At 42.5% G+C, this 16,913-nt stretch overlaps 1 protein-coding gene across 1 annotated transcript; it reads right to left on the bottom strand.

Moving 5' to 3' along the window:
* Positions 1 to 196: 196 nt before the first annotated feature.
* On the bottom strand, positions 197 to 8,256 carry taldo1 (transaldolase 1). The gene is made up of 8 exons (XM_084475766.1): positions 8,074 to 8,256; positions 6,362 to 6,485; positions 5,948 to 6,055; positions 5,347 to 5,478; positions 3,272 to 3,447; positions 2,083 to 2,280; positions 565 to 710; positions 197 to 449 (listed from the first exon to the last, which is right to left on the bottom strand). The coding sequence occupies exons 1-8, from the start codon at positions 8,171 to 8,173 to the stop codon at positions 417 to 419; spliced, it is 1,017 nt and encodes a 338-aa protein (XP_084331892.1). The 5' UTR covers positions 8,174 to 8,256; the 3' UTR covers positions 197 to 416.
* Positions 8,257 to 16,913: the final 8,657 nt, after the last annotated feature.

Genomic DNA, 16,913 nt, shown 5'->3' on the forward strand with positions numbered 1-16,913 from the left:
CTGCGAACACTTAAGTTGTTTGACAGATTGCAGTGTACTTTTTCTAAATGTTATCATTGTTTTGGTAGAAAACAGACAAATATTCAAAACAGATCTTTATTTACATTCTGTGGAATGTCAGAATTTATGTTTTTTTGTCTTGTACCTTTTGAGTACTGTATAAAATAAATGTATATGAAGATTCTGTCAAATTGGTTTACTTAGCAAGGCTAATAATATGCACTTCAGCCAAGCGGTTATAAGTTTGTTCAGGATTCAGGAACATTTTAGTAGACTTGATGGTCCTTTTTAAAGGGCCTTCGGGGGGGGAGGGGGGGTTCCCTGGTTCCTCGGTTATGATGGTCCACAATACAAACAGTCCCCACACATCTTAAAGGGTCAGACGCTTGGATGGGACCATGTGTCTCCTTCCTCCATTACTGGCCGTTCTTCACATGAAGAACCTTCTCCTGTAGGACAAGCAAGGAATAAAAAGATACGTCATGAGTCATTATATTTGGACAGGAGATACAACCAAGTTATGTGGTGAAGTGGCATTCCTTCACGGCCGAGATCACGGCGTACCTTGATCATGAGCTCCAGTTTAACAGCGTCGGCAGCAAACTTGCGGATGCCATCTGAAAGTTTCTCCACGGCCATGCGGTCCTCGTTGTGCTCCCAGCGAAAGGCCTTCTCGTCCAGGTGAACCTTGTCCAGATCACAGTCCTTGGCTGCATGCAGAGAGAGACAACCAGAGGTTACACGAGTGGCACACTAGCCACCAGTCTTTGGAAATGATAACTGAAAGTACATTACAAAAGTGACAGGAATCTCAGGTTTGTAACTAAAACATATGCAATAGATAAGAACGTTATGTTACAACACTGCCAGGTAAATACTATTTGGGGATACCATAGTCTTCTAGACTTCCTGAATCTTCATATTAATCAGAACTCTTGCCTACAGAGGGCTGTAGGCAAGATTCAAGAAAGCATAAAAGAGCATAAAAGATTTAAAAAAGGGCAAGAGCATCGCCTTCACACACATGTGATTAACTGGTAGGACGGATTCCCGGAACCAATTAGGGAGGAGAAGCCCTTAATTCATACTTTGCACGTGACGTCACAGCGACTGGCTGGCGGGCAAGAACTCCAGCAACGACACCTAGTAACCTAATCAGGACGTCGCCAGTTTTACCGCACGAACGGTCATTAGGTTCCTCTCAGTCCAAATACCGTTGTGATGGAAATATTAGTTAAACGGGAGCATTTGTGCCAGGCATACACATGGCAAACTGACAAATTATTTTTGTACGGAATCTCCCTGCTTCTGAAAGGCGCGAACATCTCCGCCCAGCGCTCATTCCACTGTGCAGATTAAATCGCGCAGCATTCCGTAACAGCAACTGTGAGATCATCCCTGCCCTCACACGTTGTTGAAATCATATGCTGGATGCTTTAATCTTTCTATGTGTTTTTTAGTGAATGATCGGGCTATAATAAGACCACATTGGCTATGTAATCGCGGACAAAAGGGGACATTTCATAGTGGATGGTGGAATAGTAACATTCACCTTTGCTTTGATTATGAAGATATTCCTGTTTTTCACCTCCCATACGACAGCGTTGTTAGTCCATCCGTAGGCTTTCAATTTTTGTGCGGTATAATGTGACGGATTCTCAATGAGATAAATGTAAATATCTCCAAACTCCAAGTCTGGTAGAGTCTTTGCCAGATTCAAAGCAATGAATACATCAGCGGGTGCTGTGTATGGATCACAAGTTCCGAGTAGGCCTATGTTTATCTTCTCTTCGTATCTAATTTTAACATTTTGTGACATATGGTCTAAATAGTTGATTGATCGGAAATCTGCAATTCCCCTGGTTGGCCGTTGTTCGTCGCCATTTTGCCAGCGTTTGTTGCCCTCCAGGTATCGATGGTAGTCACGTGACCGCAAAGTATGAAAAGCCAGTCAATCTTACCTACACCACTTTTTAGCTACATAGTATGCAAAACAGTAAATGCTTGTCTTCGGTTCAGAAAAACATAAGAATACATTGGCTATATGACTTCAGGGAGCCTGTCTGAGCTATAGAGCCATACCGTTCTTCTCGTTGAGCAGCTCTTTGATAGTGCCATGGTCCTGGCTGAGTTCTGCCAGTAAGCTGGGGGAGATGGTGAGCAGGTCGCAGCCAGCCAGGGCCTTGACTTCCCCGGTGTTCCGGAAAGAGGCGCCCATCACCACAGTGGGGTAGCCAAACTTCTTGTAGTAGTTGTAGATCTTGGTCACACTCAGCACACCTGTATTTCGAGGGTACATATTAACATATATAGCTAAATCTCTTCAAGCTTGTGGTCAACAATTCAAAAAGAAAATCTATATTAGAGACACTGCAAATGTTATTGATGCATGATCATACTTCCTTAAAAAGAGAGGTGTGGGGAAGGGGAACCACTTAACCCTGAGGTCTTGGACTACATTGGATGTTTTCTACATTGGATGCACATTTTACCTTTAGTTTTCATAAAGAAAAAAATATAATTTCATCCATATTGTCTGACCATTCTTCACTTTGAGATCCTGATTCAAAACACAGGACCTAAACACATACTCAAACATTTGATTTTGTATTATATTCGTAAAAATAAAAAATGATTAGAAACGCTAAAAAATATAATATTGTAGACTCATGTCAAAATATATGAGAATCGATTGCATGTTAGCCTGCAGGCTCTTATGGAAGGGCATACCTTCAACCAATTGTGTTTGTATTTGTTGTTTAAAAAAGAACTAAATCTATTGGCCAATAGGAAATCTGTGTAGAACTAGTACAATCATTTATTTAGACAAATACATTTATTTTAGTTATACTAACAGAAACAAAACCAGTGCCCTCTGCTGGAATATCAGGGTAGTGTATGGAGCTCATTTTATGTACGTTTAGTCAATTTATATCTCCACTTCCATGTGGCTTCAACCAAAAGCTAAAACTATCCAAAACCGTTGGTAGTTTGTCTCTACATGGTTAGGATTTAATGATACAATGTAAATGTGGTACATCTTTTTATAAATCGCCTGCAATATGCTTGATCTCAGAGGTTCAAAGAGCAACTTGCAACTGTCACATTACTTTATTGTCTTCATAGCATCATGTGAAAGCAAACAGACACGTTGAAAGCTTATTGAGCTTTGGAACTGGTCTACTACAGCTTTCATCAGGTCGCCGAGGTTGCTTTGTAAATATTAAGAAGGTATGCTATGCATTAACGGGCATTGTGTGTAAAAAATTACCTGGGTCCTCGTGTGGCTCGTAGCTTTCGCGGCCGGTGCTTTCCTTGTACCAGTCCAGAATGCGCCCCACAAAGGGGGAGATGAGGGTGACCTTGGCCTCTGCGCAGGCCACAGCCTGCGCAAAGGAAAACAGCAGGGTCATGTTGCAATGGACGCCATGCTTTTCCTCCAGCTCCCTGGGAACACACATCATCTCTGAGTTAACCACCCATCAGCACACGTGCAACTTGAAACCTGTAGGGCTGTACCCTAAAAGTTGACAGTTATACCAAGAGAACTATTGCTTCATGAGGTGCAGTGTTTCCCACACGTAGGCCAATCTGTGGCGCTGCGCCACAGATTGAACAACGAGCGCCACAAATTGATTCTGCTTTTCTTATTTATTTTTATTGAACGCGATTTTTAAATGCCAGCCCGCCAGCCCGTAATCGGACTATGTCTGCTACCAGATGTCAAAAACCAGCCCCAGCCAAAATGTTCCCACGATAGTAATGTCATCATCTTTCTACATCATTAACAGATGTAGAAAGGTAGTGTAGGACAACTTGCAGGTGCCCTGAACAATATACTTTCTGTACCGGAGAGCGTGATCAAACCCAGTAAGAAGACAAATCATTAATATAATCAGTGTTATAGGTGCCTAATTAATTTAGTACTCTTTAAGAATACCTATTTACAACAATAACAAGACACAACACATACAAACTAAAATGCAGGTTTGTGGAATTTCGATGACTATGCTGACACGAGCTCCGCTTCATCTGGGTAAATGTGCTTGTGCCCGCCACATGCACACGATCGGGAACCAGGTATCTTATGATCGGGAACCAGGTATCTTATGATCGTGAACCAGGTATCTTATGATCGGGAACCAGGTATCTTATGATCGGGAACCAGGTATCTTATGATCGGGAACCAGGTATCTTATGATCGGGAACCAGGTATCTTATGATCGGGAACCAGGTATCTTATGATCGGGAACCAGGTATCGTGGGAACCATTATGCTAGTAACACCAGGGTTGCAGGCGTCGTTGTTAGTGCAGTTTTGGACCAGTTGCAGTGACACCGGACTTTGATGCTCCTGATGCAAATCCTTAAATAAATATTGGGTGATGGCAGGCGTTGCCGATGGCTTGTGAAAGTGGTTTTAGGTTTTTCTGACTTCCCATGCCTTCATATACCCAAAGTTCCTAATTTGAGAGTTTTCGTGCAGCGGGCTTCAAATTTGTTGTTTTCAACAGGGTTCAACTGAGCTCTTATGGCGAATTTCCACCGGCGGGTACGCTTCAGACCCAGCACGCCTCAGCCCAGTAGTGAGGGTGCGGTATAACCCAGCTCAGTTACGGCTCACGTTTCCACCGCCGACAGTACCCTTATGGTAGGGCGGGGTTTAAGCCGGACGGCGATAGCCACGGCAGCTACGTAAGCATCATGATCTCATAGCAACCCGACACAGTGTAGCCTGCTAATAAATCCCAGGAAAAAGAAGAACGCGCACAATGAACAAAGAGCAACAATGTAGGACTTCCAAGAAGGACGGCAAACTTTTGCGCAACATTTTCTTCAACAAACTAAACTTTCGCCGTTGTCAGGAAATACCTTGCGGGTACTGTGTTTGTTTGTTATTAGCCCCTGTCGCACGGAAGTGACGATTCTTTCGACCAATCTATGGACGGCGTGTGTAGCTCGAACTTGCCGGCACCCTTTCAGGCGTCTCAGTACCTCAATGGTGGAAACGAGACCAGTGCCACACCTTTGCAGACTGAACCGACCTCACCCATGGTGGAATTTTTTTTTGAACCGGGCTGCACAGTTTGCATTAGTGGTTATTGGTTCCATAATCCAATATATTTTTAAGACCTGTCGCAATTGTATTTAAAATACATTGAAGGTCTAAAATTCTGATGATTGGATTTTAGACTTTTTAAGAACATGTGGAAACCCTGCATACAGTCTCTGCAAGGACTCCTCTAGGTTTAGCCGTGCATGTATACGTCAACAGTGGTTTAGTCTAAAGACAGTAGTGGTTTTATGCTTATTTTGCCACACAAAAAAAGCCACTTCGTACACTTACTTCCCAGCCTGGATGCCTTCCCAGGTGGATGAGAGCTTGATGAGGATGCGCTCCTTGTCGATTCCCTCCGCCTTGTACAGAGCAATGAGCCTCAGGGCCCTGGCTACCATTTCCTCTTTGTTGTAAGACAGCCTGGGGAGGAGAGATGAAACCATCAAACATGGCCACTATGGACGGAATAAGGCCTTTCTGTGGCACCCGTCTCTTGAGGAAGACTGTGGTAACTTCACGGTAGAGCATCAGAATGTTTTCGCCGCTGGCCTGGTCTGAAACATACTGGCCCTAAGACAATTTTTTAAATTTATTCATGAACACCCAAGTTGCAATCATCGGTGTTAGACAATTTAAGGATCCAGCGCATGCCAATGACAGGCACCATCCATTCTTGGCCTCTACTTTGTGCTTTTGCCAAAGAACAAACACTGGATGAACTGGAAGCCTGCATTTTCTTGATACTGAAATCAAAATGATAAAATATTAACCTCCCTAGATTATTATTTTTTTTTTTATAGTGTCAAAGTAAACTGAAGGGGATTCTTTAATATAATGTGATAGGCCTATCCTGAGAAAATAGCTGCATGTACGGCATGCTTCCTCTTACCGTGCGTCCACCTCGGTGGAGACCCGGCCTGGGATCTTCTTCAGGATCTCAAGGCCAAAGCTGACAAAGAGTTTATCCATGATGTTGGTCACCTCGTCAGCTTCAGTTCTGAAGAGAGAGGAAAGACTTCAGAGCTTTGTAATGCTCATCACAGTTAAATTGATACACCAGGGGCAGTTGAGACCATTTAGCGACTACCATTTCATTAATGAGAAAGTGAGATCTAGAATTCAGTTCAGCCATCATAATCCGGCCTTCAAATCAGGAACATAATGGAAGCATATTACAAAATATAACAGAGACAAACTCCAACTGGGTGCCATCTTCGTGTGCAGGATCCAGGTTCTGACATACAACTGAAGTTCATGTTTAGTGCACTTTGACAATGAAACAAAATACAATGAAACAACCTACCCGCCATTGGCGATGCCATACTTAATGGCCTGGTCAACAATGTGCTGGTAGGCAGGCATCTTGGCAGCAGCCAGGATGAGGGAAGGGTTGGTGGTCGCATCTTGGGGCTTGTACTCTTCAATTGCTACAGAATGGGCAGAAATTGGGAAAAAATTAGGATGGCAAGTTCCCGTACAACAGGTCATAACCGCAGAATTAAAAAGAGGTTGGCCTCTAATCCTGTCCAGTAAGGACCAAACAAACAAATCCAATGTCAGTGTTTCCCCACACATAGGCCAATGTGTGGCGCTGCGCCACAGATTGAACAACGAGCGCCACAAATTGATTCCGCTTTTCTTATTTATTTTTACTTGAACGCGGGAAACACTGAATGTCCCCATTAACCAATTTTGCAATGTGAGGAAACAGTCACGGCCTGTTTACAAATCACAAGAGAAGTTCCTTGTGGGGTAATCTGATAAGGTGTGAGAAAAGTTTACTATCTGGCCGACATCTACAGGACCATAACATTTTTCTCCATGTCTTCCAATCCGTAGAAGTTAAGACAATTTTAAATGATGCAATACTCAATCAAGAACTCAAGCATCAGGAAATCTGCAGGTCTCCCACTTTTTATGACAAAGCGCATGCTCACCAACTTAAAATTGTCCCTACCTAAAGTAAATTTGCACAAATGCAAATAAATTAACAATAACCGACATGCTGAGGCCTGCCATCACCAGCATAGGTTTAAAAGAACCAACGGCTCATTATTTTACCCAGAGAAGTAATTTCTTTCCTTCTCTGCGTCAGTGTGTGTGGGCAGTCAACCTCTTATCCATTAAGTAGCCGTTTAAGACAACTACATATGTATTTAACCAACAGGAGACTATAGTTAGGTAATAACTAGTACCTAAATCAACTTCCAAAAATATATATATAAAAAATAACACCCACAAATTATATCTTTAGTATCCAGTCTGCACATAAAGGGACACATTAGATCGGCAACAGACAACTGATGCCTTAAGCAGGTTCCCCATCCTGTTGTTAGAAACGCGTGACGAAAGCACAACACAGTGAATGAGAAATCGTTTTTTTGTCTTGTCATCCTGACTCGCAGGGCAAGCAGGACGCATGAGGAAATGTCCACATTGTAAAACAGGTTATCAGTTACTTCCTCGTTCAGATTATATATTGGCTAACAGATCGCATTTAAAAAATACCTAATGTTGAGTTTCCAAACAATCATCAAGCAACAATTGAAGGGATGTCAGGGTTACTATCAGCTAAAACAGACAAAAACCATGATTGACCGAGCTGTATTGTTCAATGCAACATGGAGCATTCTAGTTGCGAGCAGCTGTGTGCGACATTGCAAGACTAGCCAGCGAAGTAAAAATATGCATTGAGTTGGGTTTATCCAAAAACGCAAAGTCATTTGCAAATAAAAACAAAAGTCAACACAAAGTTGAGTCAAACACATATCTCAAAAAGTAAAGGTCTGAAATCGGATTCAGAAAGATTTTTACCTTATCCTCACGGCGAAACGTGAAACGAATAATATAAAATGATGAATAAAGCATGACCTGCTGTCTAAAACTGAAGTGCGCAGCGCTCCACCGTTAGTTAGTTATTGTTTGGGGGTTGGATCGCGATGGCACGGCGGTCATTCGCATCACGGTCAGCGATAAGCTGCAAGGCTGTCGAGAAAAAAAAGTATAATTTTTTACCATTGAAATCCCCAGTGTCGGCCACTACTACGGTGTATTTCTTCAGTTGGTTCAAGGCTGACTCCATTTTTCGCCGTTTATCCGGTGACACACTAGACATGTTGATGAGGTACAGAGGGTCTTTTATACACAGTAAACACGTGAGGCCAGATGGAATTTCAGCACCACGGAAGCGCCGCGAAACAAGGAAGGAAACCACCGGAAGCGACTGTGTGTTTTTCGTAGGCGCAGTCCGGGAAAAGGCCCGCCTAACCCAGCGCTAGGATTGGACAGGCAGCCTGTCAGTCAAACTCGCGCGCTGACTCCTAACCCTATCAGATAAATTAGTTTAGTTTACAATAAAGCGTAACAGTGACCGCCCCCCCGGAAGTAAATTACCCATAGGTATTAGGTATTTAAAAAATACCTAATCTCCTAATCTCGTCCACTTTTCGTAAAATCCTTATATAAAGAGTTTTAAGCCTGGAACCAAGCCAATCGTCCGTCAAGGTAGTCGTGACCAGCTTATGTTTGATTCGGGCCAAAAAATAATTTGGAAAACGGAAGAAAAGGCAACGGTACAAGACTGTGTACATTATTTTTGTGAACAAGTGAAGGAACTGCTCATCCCATGATGCATTGCGAACCTTTTCGCAATGGTTCCAACCATTATCGCGTTTCTTGCATCTTATAACCTTTGTCACTATTATATTGTTAATGTAAGTTGTGTCATATATTCTATGTGTGTGTGTGTGTGTGTGTGTGTGTGTGTGTGTGTGTGTGTGTGTGTGTGTGTGTGTGTGTGTTTCATATAGTGTGTAGCGTTGTCATCGACATGGTACGTCCCTTTGCTGACTGCAGTCACCAGTGCGTAATAACGTTACTCTTAATGTTTTTATAATACATGTGAATTCAGTCTCGGATTCCAGTTACGTATTCATTCAACATTATGCATTCCTTTGCTTTTATACCACCCAAATTAATAAAATTAAAATAAAAAACACTGCTGGTGCCATATCATATATTTGTACTTTTATTTTATTTATTATCATATATTCTATATCAACATCATTTTCCACCGTTACAGCTAATTTCCTCTACAGCTCTAACCACAACTCAAACTTTCCATTAATATAAATCGTGGTTGCTGTTGGTAAGCGATGGAGTTCAGTAGCAGCAGAGTGTCTTATGATCTCCACCAGCTCCACCAATCAGAGCCGTCGCGTCACACTTCAGGATTTATGGGTAGTGTAGTGATTTCAATGACATCGCGAATAAAACGCGTGGTATGTGTCATTTGGATGGTTACGACATTTAAGGCTATTAATCTAAATCTCGACGGGGAAAATGAATGGGATTTTGACTTCCGGCACCACAAATGTTGCGCTTACCTTCCCTGCGGTCACGTGACGGATTTTTGCCTTTTTGGATTGGATCAGGGATTTAAACCAACGTGATTGGATAATCTCCGGCTATCCCCTCATTAATATTCATGATTTTCCGCCTACGAAAAACACATTCGCCTACCGGAATCAGTTCTTATCATAGACCCATAGATATATATACTTATATCTATGATCTAGACCAACACGGCCGCTGCCCATTTAGTTCGTTATTATCTCGTTATCTATGGCACTTATTGGGTCGTTTAATAACAAATAATAATTGAATGTTAAGACTACGGTTGACCTACATAACAATTCCAAATCTTGAATTATGAACAAAAATGCTCCGTGGTTCTTCTTCATTATTATTTGTGTTAAAAAAAAAAACCAAGCTGTTCCATAATTGAATGTTACCCTCTGTAGGTTGGTTGGATCAACTGCAAAGAGTGATAACCTTACTCAAAAGGAGAATACAACTGTTTTAGAATTAATATTAATTTAGAATCACTGCACCTTTTCTTATTTGTAAGATATCTTGCCAGTTTTACCGAAATGTATGTATATTCAAACAAACAATAGCCTACAATCCAGCATGTAAAAATGTTCAACTGTTTAAAAACCGAATGTTGTACTCATTCTTTCCGTGGACCAAATTGCCATTCCTTTGTAAAGTTCACGACCAAATGATGAATGATGTGTGTACGAATCTTACGTCGATACTTTTTTTCACCAGTAGTCGTCGACAAAGGTTTCTATTTTGGCCTATAATTTGAGGCGTCTTCAGCTTGATGAAGCCACGGAGAAAAATACTAAACTACGGTCGGTGGAGGCAGCTTTTAAAGTTGTTCCTTATATCCAACGATCGAGGATAACGAAGAGAAGATACATTAAGTCACTGGTAAGTAATTTAAAATTTGAATGCATTGTCAGAGTCAATACATACAGAAGCTTCATATAGCTCTTTTTCAAATGTTAGATTCATATTTAGAAATATGCAGGCAATATTGGCTGTCATTCTGATACCCTTCCCCTTTAATTCAACTATATAGTTTACAGGGTTTTATATTTTTAATTGTGTACTAAAATGTTCAGATTATTGTTAAATCAGCTAGGATTGGTATTTATCTACTGAAGTGCATATTCACGATCGGTAGAAAACTAGGTTTTGGATTATTGGACTCGAGTCCTGACACAACCATTTGCTTAAATCGGAAACTACTCATTCAGAAATGTTTTCAAATGATGCAACATACTATTCATATTATTCAAATGAAGTGAAACAGTTGTGAATGGTTCGTCACTTTGGTTCAGGGAGAGTAAACAGGGATATTGATTTTAAAAAGACAAAACTTATGGAGAGCAGATTAACATTTGAAAAATACCAAACATTCCAGTGGCTATTCCCACACATCCTTGGTGGGGTGGGACTGTGTGGTTACCTGGGCCTCAGCCACTAAACCATGCCAAACGCGGTCATAGTACCGTCTCACATGTGTTCTACACTGACTATCATAGCAGTCTCTTGAACCGTGCCCGGCCATGGTTCTTGTTAGTATAGACCCTTTTCACAGAGGCGTCATCGAAAGAACAAACAAACACAGGTGTCGCCCATGACACAAATTATGGGTCTGCTACTTTCTTGGCCTAGGGAATTGTGTAGCCGACTAACATCATGAAGAAAAGTCTACTACCCATGCCCTGGTACATAAAAGGAGCGTCATAGTCTGAAGAGCGACATCTGTGTTTGTTTTAGGATACTGCCTCTTTTTAAAAGGGTATATTACTGCAGAAAGGTGCACTGATTGATCACTTCAATAAACGGGGGGTGGATGTAATTATCCTGAACAGTGAACCAATTACTGCAATCATGTTGTTTGTTTGTCGTTTGACACGGCTCATGATCCTGCAATACTGCTCAACACAGTAGCTGGATCACAGTTGTGTGAGCTGTGCTAATACAAGAACACAACTTCATTTATTTTATAAAGACCCAACACTCTTCAGAACCCCATAGACCTTCAGCTGAACTCAAAGAAAAACAAGTTTGGACTCGATGCTTCCTCCCAAGTTTTTCTTTTTGTTGCCAAACAACAGCAGTGCAAATGATATGAACGCATATAGAAATAGCTGTGGTCGGAGTGGTAGTGCAAACGTTTTCTTCAGCTCCTGTTAGTGGTATTTTAAAGGCGAGTACTGTGGCTGTTGTGTCGCTCACTCTAGGTGTGGCGGCTCCTGATAATTACGCTGAACACTGGCTCCAAAGAAAGTGGACATGAATGTACTACACAGACGAGCCTTATACTAACAGTTCCTCAGTGTGTGTGTGTGTGTGTGTGTGTGTGTGTGTGTGTGTGTGTGTGTGTGTGTGTGTGTGTGTGTGTGTGTGTGTGTGTGTGTGTGTGTGTGTTTTCCTCTGCTCGTATGTTAACTTCATCCGCTGGTAACGCAGCCCTCGTCTGTCCAGGTTCCCTGGTTAACCCGCCTTTTGTGAGTCCCAATATTTATTCAGCCCTCTGCTTCTTGGTTCCGCTGAGTGAACGCCCTATAAGGAGTGCTGGAATGAAAGGTATGTCGGCAAGAAATATAGATTCAAGGATAAACGGAGGAGAAATGGCAAAGCTTAAGATTAGGGTGGCATGGACACTTGGATACCCCTCCTACCTTCTCATCTTCTTCATCCTCCTCCTCTTCCTCTGCCCACACACACACACACACACACACACCATCTTTTCCTGCTTAGCCTGAGGTAAGTTCCCTAATATTCCTGTACACCTTTGCTCCTGACAGAATGTAGAAAGACTGGCACTGATCACTTCCTATCCACCATGTGACATACAAGTGGTAGTGATTAGAGGCACTGGGCTGTGTCACATTACAACCCATGTGTCATCCTTTTTTGGATGACACATGACTGATGTGAATCATCTGTTTTTCTCCTTGTTGCTGATAAAAAGCATGTCATCACTTCAATTCAGTGACTATCTCTGGGCTTTTCTGTTTTGAAAGGTCTCTCTTGCTCCCTTGTTTTATTCCTTGTCTGGTCAGTCTATTCCTAGACTGTGTGGTGCAGAGTGGAAACCGTAACCAAACCGTAACCAAACTCCTCCACTATTGTTGACTGCCCGTCTTACGCCCAGTTTTCCAAAGAATATACAATACGATAATACTTTATTGTCAGAGCAAGTCACAGACAAGACATCAGGGCCCCATTTCCCGAAAGCATTGTTAGCCTAAGTGTGTTGTAAAGTTCATCGTACGATCATCGCAGAGTTTTCAGACCGTTTCCTGAAAGCATTGTTGCGTAACGACGTCGTTAAAACCCTCGTAGCTAACGACGGCTCCAGGGGTACTCATAGAGCGCTAATAGCATCGTTACTATAGCCTCAGTGGAGTCACCAGCTGGACATTCCGTGTATTGGATGTGTTTTATTAAAATACGTCATCCAATACCACTGAATGTCCAGCTGGCGCTATTTCGCAATACCCCAAAAACAGTGGTTCCCGCATATATATTACCCATAGACTACTGTTAGATTTAAACAGCAAAGACAGAGGCATGTTAGAAGTTAACAAAAATATAACTTATTGCAGCAATTTTAAAATTCCAAAAATACATGCGCAGTCAAAATGTACTGATCAAACGCCACGTCACAAGGCAACCCTATCACAAGGCATATAATAAAATGAAATGATTCCATTGCTTGTGTGGGAGGTCGCTTGCGAGCTGCACTTGCTGTCTCCCTCTGATTTTAATTCAACCATCGTGGTTAAAATGTCCTCATATTGATCAATGACAGAAGACATACTGTAGCCTACATGAATCATGCTGAGACCAGCGGGCTGAGAATTTCTGCAGGCATTTTTTGTTGCGATTGTTTGCCATAAAGCACTGTAGGCGCGTCGGTGAGGCTGTGATGAAGTTCACTATTTTTTGGACCGTGTCTAGACAGTTACGAACATCCCTGACCTTAGTGGAGTGCACAATCGCCAAGTTGAGAGCGTGGTTTCTGCAGTGAACGTAGACTGCTGCGGGAAACTGTGCTGCGATGCGTGCCTTTCCCGCTTACATTGCCCGCACCATCATACCCCTGCCCAACAATATGGGCAGGAATCGATCTAGACCTCTAGACCAGCAACAGCAATAGCTGTGTCAATGCCTCTGCGTTTGAATGATAATGAATGAATGGAACGTTGCATTTTTAATGTTGACACCAAAGTTTCTAGACTAGACAGTGCGCGGCACGCCAATCACTGAATGAATGAATGAAACCTTCTGCGGAATCAGAGAAAGTCTGCCCTCCTTGCGGCGCAAAGCATGTTTCAGAAATCAGCACATTTAGATAAATGCTATAGTTGTCACACAGACACATGCTATTTTTTATTTTTGTAATATGGAATTATTTCAGAGGAGAAAATGCTGTGAAAAAATGTACGCACGGTGCATTCAGGATTAGGACTGATATAGCATATGTCGGCCTAGACCTAATCAATTGTGTTTTAATATTTGTAGCATTCATATTAGTCTATTCTTTTCGTAGGAAACTCTGTTGTTGGCCTTGATGTGGAGATCTTTTTTTGCTGCCACAAAATATAGTTTAATCTAACAACAGTCCTGCGTCTCCCCCTCCTACCGAGCCCATTTCAGCACCGTGTCAGTGGACAGCTACAAGCCTACGACATCGTAAGAGAAAGAGAATTTCTGCAGGCTTTTTTTGCGATTGTTTGCCATAAAACACTGTAAGCGCTTCGGTGAGGCTGTGAGGAAGTTCACTATTTATTGGACCGTGTCTAGACAGTTACGAACCGTGTCAGTAGACAGTTACAAGCCTACGAACGTTGTTAGAGCAGTGCACATGCGTTCTAGTTTTGGGAAACGCTACATTTTTTTTACGAAGGTTCGAAAGATCCTTCGTGAGAATGATCGTACGAGCGTGGATCCATAGTTATCGGGAAACTGGGCCCAGGACATCAAAAACAGGACATCAAGACAGGACCCACAAATAAAATAAAAATACATACATTCATCATAACATTACAACAGACGACGACATTCAGTGTGCATTTGGTCTAGGATGAAGTGCCTGATTCAGTTCGAGAATTGACTGGTGAGCAAAAGAGTGCTTCAGTCTAACCTTTCTGAATGTTGGAACCCTATATCTCTGGTTTGATTTGTTAGTAGATTGTGTTCAGTATGTGGTTGGGGTCGGAGGAAATGTTGTTAGCCACCCTCAGTATGTTTTTATGGTAGGCTGATTCATACAGTTTCTGGAGTGGTTGACCTATCTTTGAACAGATTTTCAATTGGTGGAGCAGTTTTTATTTTAAAGAAGCAGACAAACATGTGGTGTTACAGTACTGTAAAACACACTCATAATCACAGCTACAAAAAATAATAAAATAATTTGTTGACTGAAAGATCTGAGCCGGCGGAGAAACCAGATTCTTTGTTTAGTCTTATTACAAACTTTCCATGAAAGCTGATCCCCTACAGCAGGGCTATTCAACCTCCTGAACAAGTGGGCCAAGAAGGAAAACCACTGGGGGGTTCAGGGGCCACACAGAGTAAAACTATGTCAGTCCATTCACTTTTGAATTGGCGATTTTCACAATCAATCATACGTTTTTTTTGGCTTGGAGAGAGACATCTTGAAGCGTGTTGTTAGCCTAGCTAAAGTGACTTTCTCCGCGGCCCGCCAGCATAAAATGCAACGTGAGCTTGACTGAGCCAATAGCAGGTGCAGACAGAGCCTTATAGGCATGTGTATGACAGATTTAATGCATTTGTTTTACTTATCATGTAACACTGTAAGATGATAAATAAAACAAATGCAAAAAGAAAAAAAATCGAATGGTGCATTTCCACTGGCGGGTACGCTTCGGACCCAGCACGCCTCAGCCCAGTGGTGAGGGTGCGGTATAACCCAGCTCAGTTACGGCTCGCGTTTCCACCACCGCCAGTACCATTAATCAATGATTAATGGTACTAGCAAGTAATCATTGTGACCTCATAGCAGCCCGACACAGTGTAGCCTGCTAATAAATCCAAGGAAAAAGAAGAAAGCACACAATGAACAAAGAGCAACAATGTAGGTCGTCCAAGAAGGACGGCAAACTTTTGTGCGACATTTTCTTCAATAAACGAAGCTTTTGCCGTTATCCAGAAATACCTTGCGGGTACTGTGTTTGTTTGTTATTATCCCCCTGTCGCACGGAAGGGACGATTCTGTCACCCAATCAACGGACGGCGTGTGTAGCTCAAACTTGCCGGCACCCTTTCAGGCGTCTCAGTACCACAACGGAGTACTGTGAGACGAGTACGGCTCAATACGGCTCAGTCCAGATCACGCCCACTTTTGGCGGTGGAAACCTTTGTAGACTGAACCGACCCGCACCCTCTGGTGGAAATGCGCCATTAATGAGGACACCTACTTGATTTTTGTAACGGACCCAATTTCTGATTTAGTTATAGAAGAGAACACAGCGCTATCGAGTGGTAATGAGCCTTAATTATTGCTTTGCATTTTTTTGGGTGAATTTGTGTTGCTTTGTGTTCTGCCTTGTTTGAAGGACTTTTAAGTTGAAGTAATAGGCCGTGCTGACGTGAGTTCCTAACGCGCGCAAAATTGCGGATATTCTATATGGAATTGTTTTAGCACCCGGCGAAGAGGCACAAGCTCTTACGGTGGTTTATTGGTCTACTCACGGAAGAATTTCAATAAACAAGAAAACCATCAGTCTAATTCTTGACCATTCATCGGTGGGGATGCTACAATTTTTCTTGATGGATGACAAGAGAAACGGAATGAAAGTCTGGTGGTGAGGCAAATACAATCTTTTCTGTTTTCTTGATGTTTATCAGAAGTGCATTATTGTCGACCAGTTTGTTCACGGCAAGTTTGTGAAACTCTTGGGGGGGGCCAACATTGGTTGTAATGGCAGATGAAAGGGTTTTGTTTACCTTTACAAACTGTGTGTGCTGCCTGTGTATGCTGCTTGCCTCGGCACGTTGCCATAGCGATCAATTTGAGTGACGTAGCTGCAGGTGCAAAGGAGAGAGGGAAATGGAGATAGAGATGGAGACGGAGACAGGGGGTTTCGGCCAGTGGCGATATTCTCACTACTTCCAGTTTATAGCTCGAAAGGACAAAAATATTCAAGTGAAATGCACTCTATGCACGCATGATGCATGATGGTTCTGTGTGTGTGTGTGTTTTATGTGTTCAGAGCTGGCGTGGGGGTTACCCGGGTCCAGCTCCCTGTTCAGCTCCCTAACCTTGAGAAGGGCGGGAGGCGCCCCGGGCTGTGGTTAGGCTATGTGTTAATGACTGTGATCTAACGGTGGGATATCTGACCGTATTCTGGGTTGACTTGACCTTACGGGCCATGACATAAAAGTCGAAAGGCATACCACGTTCTGGGTTGGTTTGACCTTTCGGGCCTTGACATGAGAAAAGTTTAAAAGGCATACCATAGATG

This window comes from Micromesistius poutassou (assembly GCF_964030765.1).
Source record: "Micromesistius poutassou genome assembly, chromosome: 12".
In the NCBI taxonomy this organism is placed as follows: domain Eukaryota; kingdom Metazoa; phylum Chordata; class Actinopteri; order Gadiformes; family Gadidae; genus Micromesistius; species Micromesistius poutassou.